This window comes from Semicossyphus pulcher, unplaced genomic scaffold (assembly GCF_022749685.1).
Source record: "Semicossyphus pulcher isolate SPU_LCO1_2020_fin unplaced genomic scaffold, fSemPul1.0.p SCAF_9, whole genome shotgun sequence".
In the NCBI taxonomy this organism is placed as follows: domain Eukaryota; kingdom Metazoa; phylum Chordata; class Actinopteri; order Labriformes; family Labridae; genus Semicossyphus; species Semicossyphus pulcher.
In genome coordinates, this window is record NW_027211770.1 from 19,266,580 (window position 1) to 19,289,614 (window position 23,035).

The window sequence follows — 23,035 nt, forward strand, 5'->3', positions numbered from 1 at the left end:
TTTAATGGTAAATAAAAACCATTAAATGTTACATTTAAAACTACAACAGTTTGTGTGCCCAGTCAAGCCCAGCTTGTCCTTTTCTGTAAGAGCAGCTTTTTTGTGTACGTGTGCTTAGTACTGGGTCTGTCCAATGCATCCAAAATCTGCATAACAGCTTCTCTAAATCTCTTAGTCTTAGTGGTTTTATCTGCACAAAAAACAAACTTATTAAAGAACATGTTGCAGTCCCGAGTGTGATGCTTCAGACTGTAAGACTTTTTCTTTTGGCCTGACTGTGAAGTTTCAAGGCAACCACTGAAGACTACAGGAAGTCTCCTTGCCCAGCAGTCCAGCGAGTAAACAATCTTGTACATAACCCCCCATTACAAAACCCAAACTGAAGCGCCTGGTTAGCTTAGTTTTTATGCCAAGCTAGGCTAACTGGCTGCTGGACAGAAATGGGAGTTGTATCATTCTATTCATGGCGTTTATCACAACGGCAGCAGAACAAACAAACCAACATCTATCTGATACCGCTGGTGCTTCATCATAAAATATGTATATTTGCTTTTTGGGTGAACCAACTGTTTAAGGGCAGAGAGAGGGGAGTGTGGATTATTTTTACATGCCCATGCTTATATCTTGGGATGCATATTTAATTGTACCAGCTGTTTGGCTGTGCTGCTGTGATACTACAAGATGCAGTGTGGTGATAAACACAGATACAACGCGGAGAGGCTGAGGAGAGCCGATAGACAGAGGAGAAAAAGAGGAGTGCTCATTAAAAAGTTGCATGCCTGCTGTAACGGAGCGAGGAGACAGGTAGACCACCAGAGACAAAGTTAACAAAAGACGGAGGCAAAATAGCAGAGCCAGGTTTCAGGGATCGCACGGCGGAGAAAGTTTGCATTTGAAACGGCAGAATAAGGTGAGGAGGAGAGGAAGGAGAGAGGGACAGACAGAGGAGGGGATTAAATGGACAGCTCATGAGAGGCGAGGAAGGACTGGAGAAGACGGAGGGATTCCCCAATGGCATCTCATCTCTCTCTCTTTCTTGCTCTCCTTCTCCCTATTTCCCTCCTTTTTTCTCCCAATAAATCATTCTGACTTCTCCTTAACCAACTCATTCCCAGCAGGCGGCGAGAAAACTGTAACAATCTTTCTCCTATCTGCTATCACTCTCTTTTTCCTCCCTCCCTCCCTCCTCTTGTCTCTCTCTCTCTCTCCACACAAACACACCTTAGCTGCACAGTTTGTGGCAGCTGAGGTGACAGAGGGGGGCAAATTACTGAACATTTAAGCGTGTCTCAGCAGGATGGAGCAGAAATATATGAGCCACATCACACTTGCATGGAAAGCTTAATTGCTTTGGTGTATTTTAGATGTGAAATATATTTTATTGGATTAATTATTAATAATATAAAGTCACTTACGGGATTACACCAGAAGTTAGAAATCACAGTGAATGAGCCCTATACACAATATAATATACAGCTATCATATTTTCTTTTTGGTGGAGATTACATGATGGGGGGGGTGCGTGCACGTGCGCGTGAGCATGCGTGTTAATGTGCTGCAGCTTTAAGAGGATTGTGCATGATAATAGTGCCGTATTAGACTGACTTACAGTGTCTGGGGATCAAAGCCAGGATGGGTGGTAGGAGTGGGGAATATATCGTGTGTACGTTTTTTACCCTTTGTAATAAAAATGCAAAAGTGTGCGTGCATGTGTGGCAGGGGGGAGGGCGCGGGGGGGGTGTAACGTTGAAAAATAGACTGCAGATGGTGGCTTCAGACGTATATATGACAAAGGGGGGACTCAGGGCTTTCTACTTTTACACCGGCAAGAGGAGGTCGAATAGTTGACAAAAAAAAAAAAACTTCAAGTCGCAGTGATGCCTGATGTGCTCCGATTCGTCCACAATATTGGAGGAATGCGCTTTTGTCGCTCGCAGGGGGTGGAGTTAGAAAGTGAACGAGTGCTGCCTACCAAACAGAGAGAGGAGGAGAAGGAGGAGAGGAAGAGAAAGGAGAGAGACGGGTGGGCAGGCTGCTCACCGTAAGCGATGGTTCTCGGATAGAGTCTTGGAAGAGCTCGTGAAACTGGCTGCTCGAATTGTTGCAGCTCGGCGTGCTGTGCACCTCTCGGATCCTTGGGAGGAAAAACTGCAGCAACACGCAGTAAAAGAACAGTTTATAACAAGAAGAGGACGTCTGTGATATTAATTATTTCAGCTACGTTTTTTTTCTACAATTTAGTGAGGGCTTTTCACGCCAACTCTTTCCCAGCGGAGAGGACCCTTTCATGCCCGGAGGTAGACCGACCTCCCGCTTGGACCCGATACCGTCCTCCCACACTCCTCTGGCGGGCTCAGACGCAGCAGTTCCCGGTGAGAAGAGAGGACCAGGACTTCCAGAAAGCCCCTTGTTTGAAGCCCCAGGATTTGTGTGGGAGGGAGGGAGAGGGTTACACAGTTTCAGGTTTATAGGGGGAAGGGGGGGTACCATAGTCACTTAACACCACAATAGACTTGAGTTTTACAACACTTATTAACCACAGCAAGTCGAACAGTCTTTGAACGTGTGCATTGTTTTACATGCAGGCATGAAGCTTTTGTCTCCCTCCTCTTGTCTGTTAGGCATTTGCTGGGATGTTTGAGTCGCGTTGTTTGGTGGGGTGAAGGGACCGAGAGAGTGGCCGGAGAGAGAGACCCGAGGGACGGAGGCCGAGAAGGGAGCCGGGAGCATGGCTCTGGTGGTGCTGTCTCTCTGGGCGCTAACGAGTCTCACCTGGGCGGACATGAGCCAGGTGTCAGCCAACAGGCATTCCGTGTACTGGAACAGCTCCAACATACAGTAAGACCCCCTCTCCTCGTGTTTATCAGTGTGTGTGTGTGTGTGTGTGTGTGTGTGTGAAGGTGCCATTTCCTTTGATCTCTCTATTCTCCACCTGTTAAGGGGAATGAATGCCCTTATTCCCTCTGCCTGTGCTGTCAGGTTCACACTCTCATTTAATCAGAGGTTTTTACAGTTATACTTGATTGTGTTTCTTATCTTTTTAGAGGAAAACATGATGTAGATCTCCAAAAACTATTTAAATCGGCCTCTCATGTTTCTCCTTAGGGTAAAGCTATTTTTGAGTCTGCTCTGTCAGACCCCTGCTGTGCAGTCAAGGTGGCTTCAAACCATCTTTTCAACACCCTCACTTGCACAACTAGTCGGACATATTTAGTTTCTGTGCCTCAGTCGATTCGTGCATCTTACTGTACTCAATTACCTTTCTCTTCTACCTCCTAGCCAAGCATTGGGGAGGAGTAGAAAGAACTGGAAGAGAGAGAATCACATGTGATTCCTCATCTCCGTCATGTAACTCTCCCCTCTCAGTCTTTCAGGGCTCGTTCTCTGTCTTCTCCTCTATCTGGTTCAATTAGGAGCACTTCTTCATCCTGACCCCATTGTGTTGTAGCAGTGTCACTATTCAATCTCTCCTCCTCGCTCCCTCTCCAACTTGCTCTCTCTCTTTTCTATCCCTCTCTAACCCCCTTTCTTGTTTACACTCAGTCCGTTGGCCTTTTTGTTATCCTCTTAATCCCTCGCTTCTTGCCCTTATCTTGATTCAAGTGAAAAAGCTTTTTTTTCCCCCTCTCCTCTTTTTTTTTTTTTTCTCAAAGCTGCCTTTTTAATACTGTCCTCGTAAGTCCATGGCTCTGCTGCTGGATCCTGGAGAAGGTAGCGTCAGTCTGCAGCAGCAGTGTAGGCGTATCTCTCTTCCTACAATTCACAGTAAAATCCTCTAAAAGTGTATTAGCTGTGTTTCAACATGTCTTAATCTAAGCATACCGTTTTCATTTGTTAAACTCACACACACTTTCTTTCCTGCCTCAAATATTCATAAAAAATGTTGTAAATTTGCAACTGAATACCCGTTTTAACGTGAAAAATTAAAAAAATTTTAAATATTTAATTCGAGCTGGAATTCAGCGAGTTGTGGCGTCCAATAATGTCAGGAAATAATGCAACCTAAATTGCAGATCTATGAGGTGCCCAAGAGCGCATGTCACACTCTTACACACACCTTCCTCCTCGCTCTCCATCTTGCAGTGAATCCTCTCGACTTGCAAGCTATATTTCGGCTCCTCAAAGCATTTATTTACTCCTTCAGCGGAATTTATCGGCCTCCTAAGATGTGCAGTCTGATATAAAGCGACTCACATTTTATGACCGCGCTTATTAAAGACGTAAACAATCGGAAAAAGCCGGAAAAAATACAGTTGTTTTTGCAGGAGGGGGATCAATAATTCTGCCCCGCCGAAAGAAACTCCAGGCCAGTGATTTTAGTTTACAGCGTGAAATAAAAGTACGAGAGTCAAGTGAATTTATTCCTCACGAGAGAATAACTAAACATGATGAAAAGTTAGAGGAGCGGAGAACGTAATGTTATTGGATGTGCTACAATACTGTAAACTATATTAGTTTCCCTGAATGTGAGGAAATTATATCCACACGTCGTAGAGAAGCTAATATCGTGTGCACGGTCACTGCTGATAGTTTCCTCCAACTCTCATTTTCTGTACTTTTTTTTTGCTGTGTAATAATTCGATAATGAATGCTAATGAAATTCCACCTTCAGTTTCCGTATCAGACATGAGTTGATTTAGATAAAATGTGGAGAAAACGCTTAAAGGCACGAAGAAGAAGCAGTGAACCCCGGCCCTCTGTGCATTCAGCTCGACGTCACATGAGAAAGTTTTAACCTTGGTTAAACGTGTGCTTAATTAAGTGATTCATAAGCTGCTTTTCGCTGTTTATTCAAACTGTTTGCTGTAACAAAAAAAAAAGCTTCAGTAATTCTTCTAACACAGCAGTGGGAGGACTGACCTTTAACCCCACTGTCCAGGACCTCGGTGCTGCAGAGCCCTGCAGCCTCTCCTCTCTCGGTCCACATGTTCACTGCCAATTCGCTCTTCTTTTCATCCCAGCGGCAGTATATTCCTCGCCCCTGCAGTGTGAGTCTTAGTGTGTGTGTCTTTTATAAAAGACTGTGGTTAATTAAAGAACACTGCATCTCAGTGGACCTGCTTCATCCCTGATCTTCCCCTCTCTCTCGCTCTCTCTCTCTTGCTGCACACAGACACAATGACAGTGTATGAGCAGTGAGAGGGGATAACTTTTTCATTCAGCCTACTTATTGAATTAGGAGACAAAGGGGCCATGGACAGTGGCACACAAAAGACAGATACACTGCAGGATAACCTGTCTAATCTACTCTTTCATACTCCTCTCTGTGGCGTTTCTCTCAGAACAGATCCCGTTTCCGCCATTTATTTTAATCTCCGCGCTCACCACCGCGGCATTCAGCATTAGCAGGACTGGCTGGCGTGTCAGCAGCCGTTGGCAATCGGCGTCTCTGGAGTTTCTCTAACTCGCAGTGCACAGTGGAGGTTTAGAAGGCCAATAATAAGCTGTAGTATAGCTGTCAGTTTGAGTGGTAAACACATTGTAAAGCCTCGGGACCCTGCAGTTTCTCAACCGGCTTCTGACCCCGAGCCACTCATCAACCACCACAGACAGGCTGAGGCCGTTTCCATGGATTAACTTCTTCCAGCACACACACACGCACACACACACATGCTTCTAACTATGCTCACATGTATCTATGATTATGTGAGAAACACACACACGTCCACACTGTGTACTTTTTTAACTTCCAGAAGATGGATCGTTTCCCGCGTTTGCGTCTTGCACAAAGGCTGTTGCCTCTGCCTATCAGTCACTTGTCACTGATATCCCTGGGCATGAATGTGTGTATAATGGTGTGTGTGTTTGCGTGTGTTTGCCCTGTTACAGATGTCTCTGCTCATCGATGGGTGACCGAAACAAAAACAAATCCATCAGTCCGTTAAATCACACATTATCTTCCACCACCTGGCAATTAACCACCGCTGTGAGTGTGTGTGCGCGCGTGTGCGTACGTGCGTGCACATGTGTATGCATGTAATCTAATAACGCAGCAGTTAACTGGTTTGCATAATGGATATCTGCTGATATCTCTTAATTTATCAGTTGTATATTTTGGAAGCGATTATGTTCCGCATAAACAAACGCATAAGCTTTTCTGGTCGGTAGCTTTGTGTGTTTGCATATGAGTGTGTGTGTGTGTGTGTGTGTCAATGACACTGTCACCTCAATGCATGCCACTGGAATGAAGCCAGCTATCGCAAGCAGAATTCACTCCTCATATAAATGCACATGCGTATGTGTGGTAATCGATGCTGAGGTGGAACTTGTTTCATATTCATCCGGCTCGTCAGAGTGTGCAGAGACACGTCACGCAGGGCGGGAGAGAAATAATGCAAGAATGTGAGAGAGAGAGAGAGAGAGAGAGAGAGAGAGAGAGAAATACTACAGGACTGTGGAGAGGAGCGAGGAAGTCAGGAATACAGATGGTTTTTGTGTTGAATTATAATAGAGCAGTGGCGCGGAAGGTCATCATAATAATGATAATAATGCTTGGCCAATGCCCCGATCCACGCGCTGACTTCTCACATTAGACACCACAACACAGGCCCTGTTTATGTGTGTGTGTGTGTGTGCGTGAGACAGAGAGAGAGAGGGGGAATCGCAGACGCAGACGAGAGGATTAAGCAGGCCAATCAACCACCCCCTCGACAGCTACACAAACCTATCTGTCTCCCAGCCCCACTTAGGACAACAACATTTACATTTATGAATATGTGCACAATGGAGAGTATTACTCACTCACTATCACGAGCCGCACGGCCCGCCTGAGTGTGCGCGCGTGTGTGTACAACCCATCCATCATAGGCGTTAGCGCCGCCGCTACGTACGCCAGCTACCACTGTGAAGTGTGTTTGCGCACATGCAAACCCTCACACACACACACACACACACACACACAGAGCGGCACGGTGATCATCATAACAGTCATATAGACACAGCGATCAGACTGTTCATTAGCAGTGAATAATACGGCCACAGAGCGAACAGGTGAATGGATGCTGGTTTGCGTAGCGGTGTGTGGGTGTGAGAGCTTGTGTGTGGTGTGCAGACGCCTGCACGGAGACGTCATTAATTAAAAGCAATAGGGAACACCTGTGTGATGGATGACTTCTGTTTGCATAATAAGATCCAGCTCTCTCTCTCTCTCTCCCTCTCTCTCTCTCTGTGCATCCTTTTTGCTCATTGGACGGCTATTGTCTGCTAGTTGAGGCGAGCAATAAGGGACACGTACAAGAAAGGAGCAAAAGAAATGAATAATCTCCGTCATTTTTTTTCTCTTTGAGCATGAGCTAGATTTCAGGAGTGCGCTCCCACCTCTCTGTTCTCCTCTCATCCTCCAATTGCCTGATGGGAAAGCACTCTTGGGGTGGTGATATTTTGGGAGCTATGTGGCTTAATGCGAATGTTGTGAGACTCTTGTCAAATTAACTTGGACTGAATCTTTCCGGCGCGAGAAAATACGCCCGGCTGTCTTCGAGGATCTGGATTTCCTTCACCTCACCTCACCTCAGCCAGGCTTTCTTCTGCTGTACTACTCCTCGCCTCTACGCTCACACGCTTTGAGGTTTCTGACCAACGCAAACACGACTTCCTATAGATGTACACACTCGCATAAGACACTCACAAAATCAAGCCCTGGCTCTTTCATTCCCTCTCGATCAACTAATCGGAAGCATTGCTGTGAAAATGGAGCTTGCTCAGTCTTGACTCAAACACTAACCGGTCAGTGTGATGTTTGGGATTCAAAAGAAGCAGGTTCGAAGGGTGTAATTCTGCTAAGACCAAGCTGACACAATAGCAGACCAAGTTGAGTAACTCTGATCCAGCCAGACACAAAATAAGGGCCTTATAGGTATAAATGGAGGTCTGGGATTGGCATTGATTTAAGGGAGTGCGGATTACGAGCGGTGGTTAGGAGAGCTGTGTTTATCAAGCCGTTCAGAGGCATGGCGAGAACGTTGCGCTAAATGAAAAACAGTGAAAAACACGTCTAGATCGGATCATTATGCGGATAATTAAGGGCTTTATTAGGTATGGCTCTGATACCTATACCAGTGTCTCTTCTACAGCTTAGAATTAAGTATTGGGTATCGACGAGTACACCAGTCTATGCTCCCATCAATACCATAATGTATCAGCTGAACATCTTAATGTGGATTTAACACCGATATATAGACACGTTCGTGCAGGAAAAATCCAATAAAATAGAGAGATTCCGTCACTGCGAGTGTTTCCCACCGGTTCAGAGTATATTTTTAGCAGCCAACCTCAGGGGAGACGGAGGTGTAGCGTGGAGGGCTGCAGCAGATTCACATGCGAAGAACTGCACATGAATGCTGCACCTTAGCAGACTTCTCCGTCAGTGCTTCATTTTCGTTCTCCGTGTGTTGAAAAAATGAACACTGAAGACATAATGAATGCAGAAAATTAATTTCCAGCGCCTGTACATTTTATATACAGGAAGAGTTTTATGATAATATAAACGTGTGTTTGTTCTGATATGCGACAGAGTTATAATAATCGCTCCTTTTCCTGCACTTTCTGCGTGCATCTCTTTTTAATGTGACTGACAGTTAAAATAATAATGGAGGTAATGTTTTGACACTGCTGTGGGCCTGTTTTAATGTTCTGCGCACGTCTGTGTCATTTGGCTGAAACTTCAAGGATAATGCATGCAGAGCCGATGCGTGTTGATAATGTGATATGGATTTATTTAGAATCTGTCCTCATCAATGTTAGGACCGGTGATTTTTGCGATTCGTGTCAGCGAGTTCACCAAAATGTTTTTAATTTTGATAACGTCTAAAGTCTAGACGCACAGTGGTGATGTCCCGTGTGCTTGCTGTATGTCTTTGTCTCCATTAAAGCGTTAACGGCGTGTCTGGATGGAGCATCATCTCCCAGACACACTTAGGCACAGTTAGTTTGAATGATTGAACCGAACCACTTTCTGTGAATATCTCTCACGATGGCGTTCGTTGTTTCAAATCAAATATTCTATTTATTAGCTCCACATCTGCCAAAATGTGCACGCATGTTTATCATATCATTTACCACCTGCTGGGAATCCCAACAGCTTAGAGCAGCTGCAGCTCAGCTAAATCCTGAGGCAGACAGACTTTTCTCAGTTTAAAAAGCCGATAACATGGTTTTATCTCTGTGCCTAAAAGGATGACCAAATATACATCTGTCTTACACTGTTGGGCCAGTTAGCGCTGATTTCCTAATAGGGGTGGGAGGCGCAGGGTAGCCCACGATACGATGCCCACGATAACGATAATATCACGATACAGTGATTCTGTGATAACTGATATATTGTAAGACAATCATAAAACGATACATCACGATATCTGATTAACTTTTTCTTCGGCCGTTCACGTTACCTTTATTCGTGTCATGAGCGCCACCGCGAGGAGTCGTGAAGTAGTGATGCCTTGAGTCAAAGTCACAGGGACGTCTGTTTAGAGCGCCGTATATTTGTACATTAAAATATCGATATTTCGATTGCACGTCTTTTTGGCATCTTGATATTTTGTTCCAACCCTATTTCCTTATAATGCTTAATACGTATATGGAGTGTGTGTTCTTACAGTGTGCTTTGACACTTCCCTCTACACCAGCTTCTAACCACGTGCAGTCAGTTAGATCGGAGAATCTAAAGACCCATTTCCACCAAACATATCTTTATCAGGAACCCTTGAAACTTGTAAAATGTACTTCAAACCCGTGTGTACATGTACCTCAATTCTAGATCTGTTCTGTGTTTTCACCAAACGCAGTGATAAATGTAGGCAGGGTTGGTCCATGCAAGTATCATATCTTACACAACACAGTGAACAAAGGAATGTCTGCACTATGGGATACTCTACTCTGTAGCGAACAATGGGATAATCAAAAGCCTTTTTTACACTGCGGCTCCGCCTCAGCGCCGCAACGAAGCGCCGTCCTCATGCCTCCTTTGTCGTTCTACATTTGACCACGCAATGCCGCCGCAATGTATGTTTTTAGATAGCGTTCCGGCATTGCAGAAGCAGAACATGCGCGAGGTGTAAACAAATACACACACAGTTTGCAGTTTACAAAGATGCCGTCTCGCCTCTGTCACTACCTCCGATACCGGCTCAGAGGCGGAACATCTTCGCCCAACCATCCGCCTGCGTTTTACATAGAAGATGGAACGTAACAGAGGCGTTATAATCCCACCTTGAACCGGCATTGTAAAAAGCCCTAATGATGGTGAGTTCATTGTCATGAAAGAAGTGCGTAGACCAATCAACGAAGTGGACTGTTCATTTAGTTCAACCTTAAAGTCCTGTGTCACTGCGCTAGGTAGCTCAACAGAGAGGAAGCTAAAACGGGGACAGAATAAAGTTTTACAGCTGGATATGCGTAAACAAGTCTAATAATGATTCCATACAAAGCTAAAATGGACTGTTTGGTAATAAAAGTCACTTAAAGTACCCTCGGTGTGAATGTTTCCTTGAGCAACTGCTTCTTTCTGTTAAATCCACTTTACACTTTGCCAAAACGCTGTTTCAGGAGTCTGACGACGATGCCTTTCAGACACGGCGGGTCTTTTTTCACTCGATTAAAACCAACAAGTCCAGTCCTGCGTTCCTGCCAGGTGTGTACAGGTGTGAAAAAGGGCTGAGCTCTGCTTTGGAAACAGCAGCCGCTACTGGATTCTAAACACAGCAACTTCACACCGCCAACAAAAGGAAGGATGGCTGTTACTAACTTCCTGTAAATACAATATTTCTATCAATGTAACCCGCCTCCTACAGTGTCAGTCTCTCCCGCTTTATTCTCTGGTGTCAAACTTTGACATGAGCTTTACTTGTCTGTCTGATTCACTGAGACTAGATGAGCAGGTGTACCTAAATGACTGTTTGCCAACTGATGCAGATACCAAATCTCTGTAGGAGCATACCATTGACTTTAACATTGGCTAACAAGCAGAGATCTATTTTACATTGCAGTTAAGTGACTTTGGATTGAACTAAGACGCAGAGGAGTTCTCACAGAGGCAAACATTGATGTGTTTGCCTCTGCGCCGGTGATTTCAGGAGGTTGGGCGCTCTGTGATCGCCGTTCTGCATAAGCTGGAGGTTATTCTAGGACAGCGTCTGTATGAGAAATGCAGAGCTCACAAATTAACTTAAATAGCGACAGTAAAGTGACACTAAAAAGATCTTTTCAGGGCAGTTTGGATCTTAACGATAAATTCTCCGAGCTCGCGCTGCAGTAACAAGAGCAGCTGTGTCAGAGCCTGGCAGTGTTTGTGCTGATTTAAGTTAAAGTGGTGCCGTCTGAGGCGGACGGGAACCTTTTTTTCCTGACAGCCAAATTACCGAATGACCGCCTTCCCTCGTTATCTGTAGATTTTAGGCGAAATGTGGGGCGAAACATGAATTTATCTTCCCCTCCCTTGTGTTAAATTTGAACAAATTGTCCACGGAGAACGAATCCCGCAGCGATGGGCCGGAGGCGGTGCACAAAAACAGCCAAACGTACACACACTTAGGCGCACACGCTGGATGTTGTTGATATTAACATTAGTCTCTGAGCCTAAGCTCCAGCAGTGTAATCAGGTGCTAATAACAAGGCTGTGATGTTTACAAGCTGTTTCAAAGTGCTTTATGTTCGCTTGTGTGTGTAAGTGTGTGCGCCGCGTCTACTCTACTCCTCACCAGAGCTCTTGGGGGCTTTGGTGGACGGGGGGGTGGAAGGAGGGGGTGCTAATAATGCAGACTGTCAGCTCTCGCACACACGCACGCACACACCAGATGCTCATATGGTGTGTTTGTGATGTGGCTAATGGTAGCAGCGTAGTGGCAGTCTGAGGCCATATGCTGAGCCTGATCACAACAGAGCAGAGCGCTGCAGCGTTAATAAACTCTACCGACATAACAATTAGGAGTCTCCCACATAAAGACGATACAGTCTCACGTGAAAACGCCAAACTCGCGCACACACACCAGGATTCAACTGTCGCCGGGCAGGACAGGACGGAGGAGCAGCAGGGAGGAGAGGCGCCGCGTTTGACAGGAAGAGCGTGTATTCGCCGAGGCAGAAGTGACGCTTATTGTCGAGCTTTGGTTATGAATTTTGTTATCGCTTCATCAAGACGTAAACAATTTCACATCTGAATTGCGAGCGTGCCGGAAATAACAAGAGGTTTTTATTGCGTTCTGTTCTGAAGGTGGCTTCCTGTAACAGGTTGAAGCAATCAGAGGAGATATGAGGAAGGAAACGGTAGGCTCCTCTCCTCACCAAACTGCAGAGGACACAGAATTATGCTTATTCCATCCACAGAGAGAGCGCGGCGGAGAGAGTCTTTAATTGAGGTTTTATCCATTTAAGCTGTCACTAAGAGGCCAACTCTGAAACCTTTTAACCACTCTCCTCTCAGTAATGACACAAATCAGAGAGGAAATGTGTTTGTGTCTGAGCGCCGGTGCGAACGTGTGTGGGTGCGTGTGTATCCGCGCGTGTTACCCTTCGTGAAGCAGCAGGGTAATTATGCGGAAATTGGGAAATGGCTAAGTGAATTATGACCTTGTTTCAGCAGAAGGCTTTAATCAGTCCCAGCCAGGCCATGGAGGGAGGCAGAAAATGTTCGCTTCACAAGCACTCTGCTCCTGATGGCCGCAGCAACCAGTCAGTAAAGCTGTCAGCCAGTGTGATGCGTCAGTGCGAAGCAGTTCAAACCAATAATTCATACATGATTGGTTTGCTGTTGTGTGTTGCATGTAGGGTCGTGTGTGTCGGACATTTCTAAATCATAGCGAACGCTGGCTTTAAGTGTAATTTTTTGGAAGCAAAATGATGGGCAGCGACTCGCCATTATTTACATTATCAGTTCATTTACAGGCAATTTTCTCCACTAATTGATTAATTGTTTGGTCAATGAAATTTCAAGAATGAGTGACAACTTTCCAGAGCCCACAGCGACCTCATCAAATGGCTTTTGTCCAACCAACAGCTCAAAATGATGAAGTCTAAAATGGAATAATAACAGAGAAAAGTTTTACAATTTAGTTTTTGAAAGTCACGAGAGAAAGTTTGCTGAATAAATCACTTCAGCAATCCTGTGGAAAATTGCCTCAGCCCTGTTTAATTACATACTAAAGTTTAAAATTAAAGGGGGTGTATTATGCTAATTTCAAGCCTCATATTTCTCTCTGTGATACCTGTGGAGTCGCTTAGCATAATTAACAGTTAAAAAACTCATCATTTTTCTCACACTGGCGCTCAGTGCAGGCCCTCATACAGCCAGTCAACTCTGTCTCTGAAACCCCCGCCCCTACAAGCCCGCTTTCTTCTGATTGGCCAGCTGAGGCTGCTCATTGTGACGTCACAAAGTGCAGCGTGTCGAAAAAACAGTGTGAAACCTGGCGTTCTGCAGACTGAGCTGAGAAGCCTGGGGATTAAACATACTTTTACCTACAGATTTGAAACTTCACCCACGTTTAGTCTGGACATCCAACATTGTAACATTATATATTTGTCTGAAAATGGGAAGCATAATACGCCCTCTTTAAGCATTTTGTCTGATGTATGCTTGCGCCGTGAGGAAAAGTAGATCCATGCCAAAATATATTTCTATAGATTTCCGCCAAATCACCTCGTCCTGATGCTCTGTATCAATGAGTGTGTGTGAATGTGGTGCGACTGGTCGAGTACAGCCCCGCAGACTGTTTGCTCACAAGAGGTCTCCTTGCTGCCGGAAGCTTCACGTCAGCTGGCGAGAGGGCTCACAAATCATTGGGTTAATTATTAGCTAAGAGGAGTTACTTTTTGTCTTTATGGTCCCTGCTGAGGCCTTTATGCTCGTGCATTTACATAAGTGCACACATTTACGTTAATGGTAAGTGCATAAATTGTCTCGCAACCCCACTTAGTCTGGCTTAACGGCCAGTGTTGGGAAAGCTACTTTGAAAGCATAGTTTTGTGAGCTTCACACTTACTTCACGCTGGAAGAGGTTCATCAGAGCTTCCCCCCCGGGCGGACTCTAGGTTAGCTTACTGAAGCTAGCTAGAAAAAGTTCTTCAAATAAAGTTGTTAAAAAAGGGATGAAATTCATATGATAAGAAAGCAAAATATATTTCTAAGAAACAAAAAAGGCCACTTCAATTAGTTTAATGATAAAAGTACCCACTTGTTCACCTGCCTGCACGGACTGCATTCCAGATGGGGGCATTGAACCAATCAGGGCTACTCAGTGAGAAAGGTAATGTCTTAAAATAGCATAAAACAACTTCTCTGAGGTGTTAATAAAAAGCAATGATCAATACTTCTGACTGCTGCTTTGCCTGGGCAGGCTTCACAGCAGTCTGGATGAAAGGAAAAGGGGGACCATCTGATTAAAGGGGAGTCAGTATCAGTTGATTTTTTCCTTTCATGCACAAAATAATTTGTTCAGTATTTATCCACACAAAAACTGTTTTTATTTAACTCGAATCACCTTGCAAAAAACGTTGTAGTTCAACCAGCTAGCATCTAGCATCTGCTAGCTTAAATGCATAGAGTTAACTTCTCTGCAACAGTGCTCACGGCTAAACTGAAAGGTGCCAAAATAAATATGCAGCCTGAAGGACGGATGTACGACTCATCATGCTGCTGTTGTTTCATAATGTGGGTCTACTCAGCCGAGCAGCTGCACCCTGTTGGGATAGACGCCTTTGCAACATGTCATTTTGGTCTCAAACCACTAATGCTGCCTGTAAAAAAGCTGTTTTAATTTCGCTCTGGCACCTCTCAGTCTGTTTTGTTCATGTGTCTGTTTTTGTGTTTGTGGACATAAGTGCTTACGTGTGCATGAAGATGTGTGTTTAACGCGCTCTCGCTGTTCAGACGTGTGTGCCGTCAGCTCTGCGCCGCTGCGTGCCGGCGTGTTTGCGAGTCCCTCCATTGGTTCTGGTCTGGCTGTCTATTTATGTCAGTGTTGGATCGATGGCGTCCTACAGACACTGCACTCCTCTCCTGGATGTTTCAGCCTGTTCCTCGACTCTCTCGCTCTCTCTCTCTCTCTCTCTCTCTCTCTCAGCGTGTATCTGTTGCTCTTCCCTCCTCTTCCTCCCTCTCCGTCTCTACTGTTGGCTCAGCTTCTTGCCATCACTTCTCCTTCTCAGTGTCCTCCTCTGCATCAACGTACTACTCTCAATTCTCTCTTCAGATCAGACTATAAGCTCTCAGTGTGTGTGTGTGTAGGTGTGTGTAGGTGTGTGTTAGTCTTTATGAGGTATTCCTGCTTTGGCTCACATCTTATGAGGTGTGCTGAATGTCAATATGATACTGTAGCTGCTCTTTGGTTTTTTCAGTCGTTACTTTAATGAGTGCAATATTGAAAACAACATTAACGCGTCTTGGAACTAATGTGCAATAATTTAGATAATATCCACCTAATATCTATTTGCTCTGTCTCAGTGGATGTGAGGAATTGATGCTTGTCTCCGTTCCATATTGTTGTAGACTGCATGTGTTTCGGGTTTGGACAGATTAAGCTCTATCAAGAAGTTCTTCATAAAATAGGAGTCCACTGTGAGAAGGAAAGGGTGATGTGGGTGTATGTTGTATCATAGTGGACTGCATGTCATAGACACACAAGTGAATCTATAAATAGGTCAACAACATTTAAAAATCTAGTTTCCTACTCAACAAAATTTCAAAATAAAATAAATGTTTCAAGTCATTTATGAAGCTAAAATTCCAAATAGAGACTTTTTAACATCTTTATTTTACATCACTTAAAATGAAACATCTTCTGATGGCTGGGAATTTTGACGCCACACATAATCTATTGAGTCATTATCGATAATCAAAATTGTAAATATAATTTGCATTCATAAAAAATTGTGCAAAATGGGGTGCCTGTTTGGCTCAGCGGTTAAATCGGCGACCATATACACAGGCTGTAGTCCTCGATGCGGCGGTCACAGGTTCAACTCCCGCCCTCGGCCCTTTGCCGCCTGTCATCCCCACTCTCTCTTCCCCCTTCTCCGCCACTACCCACCGTCCTCTCTCTAAAATAAGCAAAAAAAAAATCTTAAAAAAAAAAAAAATGTGCAAAATCAACACAGATGTCATCATACAACGTTTCTTGGAAATTCTGTTGAATGAGCCTAGAAAAGTCCTGCACGCTGTTAATCGCCCACACTCTTTCACTCCTTATGAAAGTGGGCGGATGCTCATTGGATAAAATTCAAACATTGTAAACAAAGTGAGTCAGAGCAGGGGCTCCCAAACTTTACGGCCCACAACCCCCCACTGTCCCTGGAGGTGGTTAAAGCATATAACGTTGCACAAAGCTGCGCACACGCACTTAAGGCCTAAACAGCTTAACAACCATATTATTATTTTATAGTAATTTAAGAAAGGCTTGAAGCACAATGAAAGTAATCTCCATGTATAGAGAGCAGCACTGAGTGGGCGTACAATAATTAATAGGCAGATACACAGGTGATGTCTGTGTAAGTTCAAAGACCTACACGGGTGCAAACTTACGTTTAAGGATTTTTTACACTTTACTTTCAACATTAAACTCACCTGATGAGATGAGTGGGCGCTGTGTGTGGAGCAGAGCATGTCCGGTCTGGGTTTAATTTTGGAGACGGCCACTTGGAGATCATCCTCCACGTTTAGTCGCAACCTGTTTTATGTAAGTCAGTGCTCAGAAAATCCTTCCGCATAAGAAAGTAGAGCCTCTCCACTGGCCTCTCCGCTTTGTCTTTGGTTGGTATCAACCAACGTTTCATATTGGCTTAATTTAGATGGTTTTAAAAACAGTACTGCAAAACTGGGAGAACCCTTGGTGTCCCCCTGCAAAAGAATGGCCTGTTGAAATGATTAAGATCTCATCATGTAGTCAAGGAATCATGTTCTGTATTAATGCCCTGTGCCGTGTCTGCGCCATGAAATGCTGCCTTGCCTTAAAAATGTACAAGAATGAATACAAAATTAGAATTTCCCCCAAAAATGTGTCTGGTGTGCAGATACCTTTCCTTCCCTCGCTCACATGTCGCTGTGTTTCCTGTGCTGCTGTAAATCGACCTGCTGCGTCTGGCGCTGTGGCTGATCTGTTGTGGTCACCTCGTGGGGTCACGTGGCAACAAAGAAAAGCAGCAGCACGTTCTTCATGTGCATGTTTTATTTTACATTTAACGACTATTTTTGTTTGTATTTTCACAATAATGGATCAAACATGTAATTTTAGTTTTTCCCAGAAATAGACCCCCACTTTTGGAACCACTGAGAATGATGTGCAGGATTTTTGGGTTATCTCGCAAATACAATGTTTTGTCTGCAAGACGTTTGCACTAACCAAATGGGAAATGTATTTTTCTGTCTTATCTACAGAATAAAACACCATAAAAATCCAGGTACTTAATCACAGCTCTGCAAAAATCCAATACTTCCATATTAAAGCCCTCGTCATCGATTCGCCTGCAAATGGCAATTGACAAATGAGTATTGACTCACAGAGAGCATTGTCTATGCATCCAACATTATCTGTTAGATTTAGTGTAGGTGTCCGTGTGCGTGCGTGTTTGTGACCTTTGGTGTGCAATTTAGTTATGCTTCCTCGTGCACGTGCATTTACGTGAGGGACAGCTGCACCACATGTGTGCGCAGCATCAGTGGTCGTCAGCGGAGGGAGATAGAACGAGGATGGCTGAGAGCTACAGAGGAGCTGGCTGGCCTCAGTGCTAACACCCACGCTGTCTGTAGGCTCTGCTCTCTGCTCCTACGCTTTCAGGCACGGGAACGCGTTAGCGCTGCTGTAGTAAGAGCGAATATGAATGAGTGTTTACTATCTCCCCCTGTGCCAACTTCTCCTCTCCTGCTCGAAATATGCAAGTGTAAAAATCCAGCATGGGTGCTGGAGGTGGATGCATACTCTGTCTTTACTTTTGGATTACAGGGAGGGAGAAGACATAATGTGGGGTGTATGTTTGAGGGTGGCGGGGCGGGGGGAGGAGGGGGAGGGGGTTGTTGTAATGAATGTACCGCAGTTAAAAAGGATTCTGTGTCACTTCCCGGGAGAGAGAGAAATAAAGGTGGCAGGGGGGATGTGGGAGGAGATGTTGCGAAATAGGATGTGTTGTGTTGATGGAGCAGGAGTTCTTAGCAGCCGGGCAAACTCTCCTCCCATGCTAGTGTTTGTGTGTGTGTGTGTGTGTGTGTGTGTGTGGCGCAAAAAGAGAGCGAGAAAGAAGTGAATGCCCCACAGCTTACGAGCATACCACCCACACACATTACCCACATGTATTAGACCCATACATATGCATACTCTTACTCGCCACCTCCTTCCATACATACCCACCCACACATTTTTTTGCTAACACACACACACACACACACACACACGCGCGCACACACACACACACACACACACACACACACACACACACACACACACACACACACACACACACACACACACACACACCGAGAAAAGCAGGGAAAAGTCGTTTCACAGGGACAATCTCTGTCATTACCTCCCACAGATTCCTCATGGGAGCACATTGTTATTTTCTTCCAGCCATGATCAAATAAAGTGGAGCAAAAAGAGCACACACACACACACACACGCACTGCCACACACACACACACAAACATATAGGAAACGCACACCACACACTCCCATGTTTGCTAAAGCGTGATTGAATAAAACGGAGTGATGACACCAGTCCACCCACTCCCTGTGTGTGTTGTAAATTGTCCCTCGCATCACACGCTGAGCGATTCCTCTCCCCCTGGAGGTGAATGGTAAACCCCAGCATATGTATTGCATCACGAGGTGCAATTTTCTACAGTATCAGTTCAGATAATCAAAGGCTGCAGAGATGGGAGCAGATAGGCAGAGCCGGGCCTGTTTAACTCTGTGTCGGCCGCATCTGCCGGCCCGCGTTGCGGCTGCGGAGAGAAGAAAGAGAGAGAGAGGGAGCGCACCGCAAGAAAGACCAGACGGAGAAAAAAAATCATTGATGGAGGGCGGAGGGGACGGAGGGGAGGGCACCGAAGAATAGAGGAAGGAGGGCCCTGCAGAACAGTGCTGCCAAAACCGAGGTCAATTGTGATGAAAATGGCCGTTCACATGACCACAATAGCAGCTGAGTGACAGCACTAAAGCAGCATGGACGGGCTTATCCTGATCACTCAGGGCCTTGACTGGGGAAATCACAATGCCCCTGAGATCTGTCCTTTCTGGGCTTGGAGGATCACAGAGCGCCCACGGTCCCAAGCTTTGGCCCTGAAACGGCCCTGACATTACCATATCAATGCCGCCTCGGCTACTCCGCCAAGGAGCAAGGCGGCTAGCGATAGTGCCTCCCGGTTAGCATCGCCCTGCGCCTTCACAAGGCCATTCAGCGGGGAGTCAATGCTAACTCAATGCTAAGTGTGAATGGGAAGAAGTGTAAGCTCACTCCTGTAGCGTGAACCCGTGTCTGGCGGTTCATTCAGGCGGGTATTTGTGTGCATATGCGAGTCTCTCTGCGACTCTCTTCCTCTTTATGTCGCTGCCCCACTTTGCTGTGCGCATTTTAGGTTGTTCTCAAGTTCATCTGCTGGCAGGACGGCGCGGCAGTGCTTCAGTTAGTGTTTGGAGCGAATCAGAAAGAGTCCGCAGCAGAGAGCTATCTGACATATCAGGAGCTGGCATTGAATGTTTGCGCTTCACTCAGTCTTTGATCACACATTTTGGCAATTTGAGTTTTATTTAAGCCAAGTTTCTTTACAACTACTGAACAACATGAAGAATCTGAGTCAGTCTGAAGCATTTGGCTGGTTTAATTTCAAGAATAAGTATCGTCCAAATAAACATGTAAGATGAGAAAAAAAAGTGGGCAAATGAAATCATGTGACGTGCCTGAAAGCTCCAGAATACACTGACGATGCGATGTGAGCGTGTGCTATAGTTATATTGCAGGAGGCGCGACTGTGAGGCAAATTAACTGCAACTTGTCAACCTGCTACTTTATTGTTGCTTTCTTGTTCTCCATCACTAATCTACAACTAAAGTCTGTCTGATATCACATTAGTGCAGTCCTTTATGAGAGCACAGTGACCTGACCCCGTGTGTCACCTGTAAACAGTAAACACGCACGCGTCGCTGCTGCCGTCACAGATCATGTAAGCGGGACGATCGAGGCTCGATAGTTATGTGTGGCGGCTTTTTCAGCGTGTGTATTCCCGTTATCTTCCCGGTGCTGGTTAACGCTGCGGCTACATAAACGGGCCGTTCACGGAGCGGACGTGCCGCGGAGTGTTTACTTTTCAGCGGCTTCATCTGCAGCGCGCACTCCGCGTGAGGTTGTGTGTGCCGACAGGAAGTAGGAGACGGTGAGCTTTCGTTTAGTTACCGTCACCGAGCTGGTCACACTGATAAAACACTTGAACGTCTTTAGAAACAGTTGATGACATACTGTATAAGTAACGCCGCTGCAGCGCACAAGTCTGTATTTATGTTATAAAGAAACGTGTCGCTGCACTTGAACTTTCTCTACTTTATCATGCGGGCGTCAGAGTCGCTGAATCAAGAGTGATAAAAGTAGGAAGGGGGTTTTGATTGTTAATTGTATATGTACATAAAAATTCATTTATCTGGTATAATTTCAAATTTTACTTTTATATCGCAATAAATATCGCAAAACAAAAAGTTGTTGCAACGTCACTTTTTTCCGATGTCTCGCAGCCCTACCTTGCATTAAGATCTTTTTCTCAACAGCCTTATCAAAGCTTTTAAACTTCACATAGATGGACATGTGTCCAACTCCTGCTTGTGAACGAGGGTGAAGGCCTACCAGCTCTCTCTGTGAATCCACTAGGTTCAAACTGAGGATCAGGTTGCACCGCTAAAGCGTAAGCAGGAGCAAGTTCTCGGGAAGTGGAACAATCAAAAGCAGTCTGTAAACAGAAAGTCGCTGTAACATAACGGACATAAATGACTTTCAGCGAGTATATTAGATTCCTACATTAATAAATCTTTCATATTCGTATCAGAGTCGGGCGTGTGCGAGAGAAAAGAGTGAGATATGAGAGCAGGTTAAAACTCCCATGTGCTGAGAGGATAATATATCACTTGACACTGGCAGTAGATGGCCTTTTATATCATTACAATGCAATTAGAGATATCAGGCAGTAAGAGAACAAGCCACAATGCAGTGTTAACCTCATTATTAGGCCGCGGGAAGGAAATGGACGATCTGGAGGAGAACGCCTGCTTTTTAAATGCTGCGGGAGGGATGGAGGAAGAGATGAAGTGAGCGGGAGGAAGAGAGGAAAGTAAGGGAGGAGAAAATCGATGGCTAAAAGTAAAAGATGGGAAAGTAAAAGGGCAATGAAGAGAGGAAGATGAGGGAGACAGGTGAGATATTGGCTGTAGACTTCTTGCTTTGTCATTGGAAATCAGAGCCGGAGGGCAGGACACTGTTTGATTTTTGTTGCTCTTGTTTTAATCTGTCAGTCAGCTCGCTCACACACACACACACACACACACACACACACATAGCCTCCAGTGTGTCAGAGAGTATCGGCAGCGAGCTGAGAGGTTATCATGCGTCGTCAGGTGCCAGACCGACTCTTGGTAGCAGGTTTGTCATTTGTAATTAGAGCGTAATGGAGAGCTGGCCTGTTTTTTCTCACCTCTCCCTCCTATTCTCAGGCTGAAGGCTGTCTCTAGGTATCGACAGACGAGTGACGGCGCACACTCACGCGCGCACACACACTCACAAATACATGCACTGACACACGTTTGATGGGCCAAGTTTGATTCCATTAAGCGGAGTTTGTCAGTTAGTCAGTGAGGTATCGGGCTGAATGCTGATGGCCAGGCGGAGCTGAACGGGATCGGAAGCAGACTGTTCACACACAACACCGAGGGTGACTGAGCAGTGGCAGGCCTAAGTATGATTATTGTATGTCAGTCACACACACACACACACACACACTATCTGGTGTTGTATGGCTATGTGGTCACGGTCCATGCAGCTCTGAGTTCTTGTCACGGTTAAAAAGGCTTCCTTCTGGAGAGGAGGAGGTGGGGGGGGAGTTGAGTCTTAAGACGGAGAAGGAGACGGGCGAGGAGGTGGGGGGGCGGAGTAAGAGGAGCAGGAGATAATAGGAGAGGACTAACAGTGGGGGGAGGAGGAGGGCTGGGATGGACCAAAGAGGGAGTGAAAAGGGGAAGATAGAGGCTGAAGGTGGGTATGAAAGCCTGCGTGCCTCCATTCCTGCGCCATTGATGTATTCTAATGCTAAGTGTGTTCGACTGGGCCTCGACTGGTCTCTGGGAGAGACGGGCCTTTGATAGGCACAACCAAGCTCTGGGACCGATCCCTCGCATGCCATTCATATGCATATCTCTCTATGTGTGTGTGTGTGTATGCACTTTTTTCTTTTGGCCATTTTAGTAACTGTTTTTTAGCCATTTGTGCCAGCGGTAGATTGGCCTCATTTCCATTTCAATGTGAGCATGTTTTTGGCTGTTTTGAGGAGCGCACATGCTAATCCCAAATTACCCCCTAGGACCGAGCTTTTTATGATGTGGCATCGTACGATTCTGCGTGTGTGTGTGTGCGCGTTTGAATTTTCAATGCATTCGCACACGCACATTTTTGTGTAACGGACCACATCTGAGCATGTAATCGTCCGTCTGCAGAAGAGGCCAGAGTGCACAACCGTGTGTGTGCAGTTCCTTGCATGTGCGCGCGAAGAGATAGAGCGTTTTTTGCGCGTATTGCTTTGTTTGCCGTGTGTTCCGGTCCCCAACCGATTACAGCGTGAAATTCCACACACATTGTAAAGCAATGGGGGGCGTGAGGGGGGTCTCACATGTGGACGGACACACACACAACGAGGGCACGCACACACAATAACGCAGCAAAGCGAGGAGTCAGAGAGGGCTGTTAATGACTGTCGAGGGGCAGAGAGGGGAGCGGGCGCTGCGCGGGTGTAGAGGCCTTTGTGACAGATGCTGGTTGTAAAATGCCTTGCTCACAGGTTTATTGTTACGATCAGATGCAGCGA

At 45.5% G+C, this 23,035-nt stretch overlaps 1 protein-coding gene across 1 annotated transcript in view; it reads left to right on the plus strand.

Moving 5' to 3' along the window:
- The first annotated feature begins 2,007 nt into the window (after positions 1-2,007).
- Positions 2,008-23,035, plus strand: part of efna3b (ephrin-A3b) — a 66,488-nt gene continuing 45,460 nt past the window's right edge. Inside the window, exons 1-2 of the mRNA XM_069657023.1 lie at positions 2,008-2,372; positions 2,622-2,838. Of these exons, the coding sequence (XP_069513124.1) occupies positions 2,729-2,838 (110 nt within the window). The 5' untranslated portion in view covers positions 2,008-2,372; positions 2,622-2,728. The remainder of the gene's footprint in view (positions 2,373-2,621; positions 2,839-23,035) is intronic.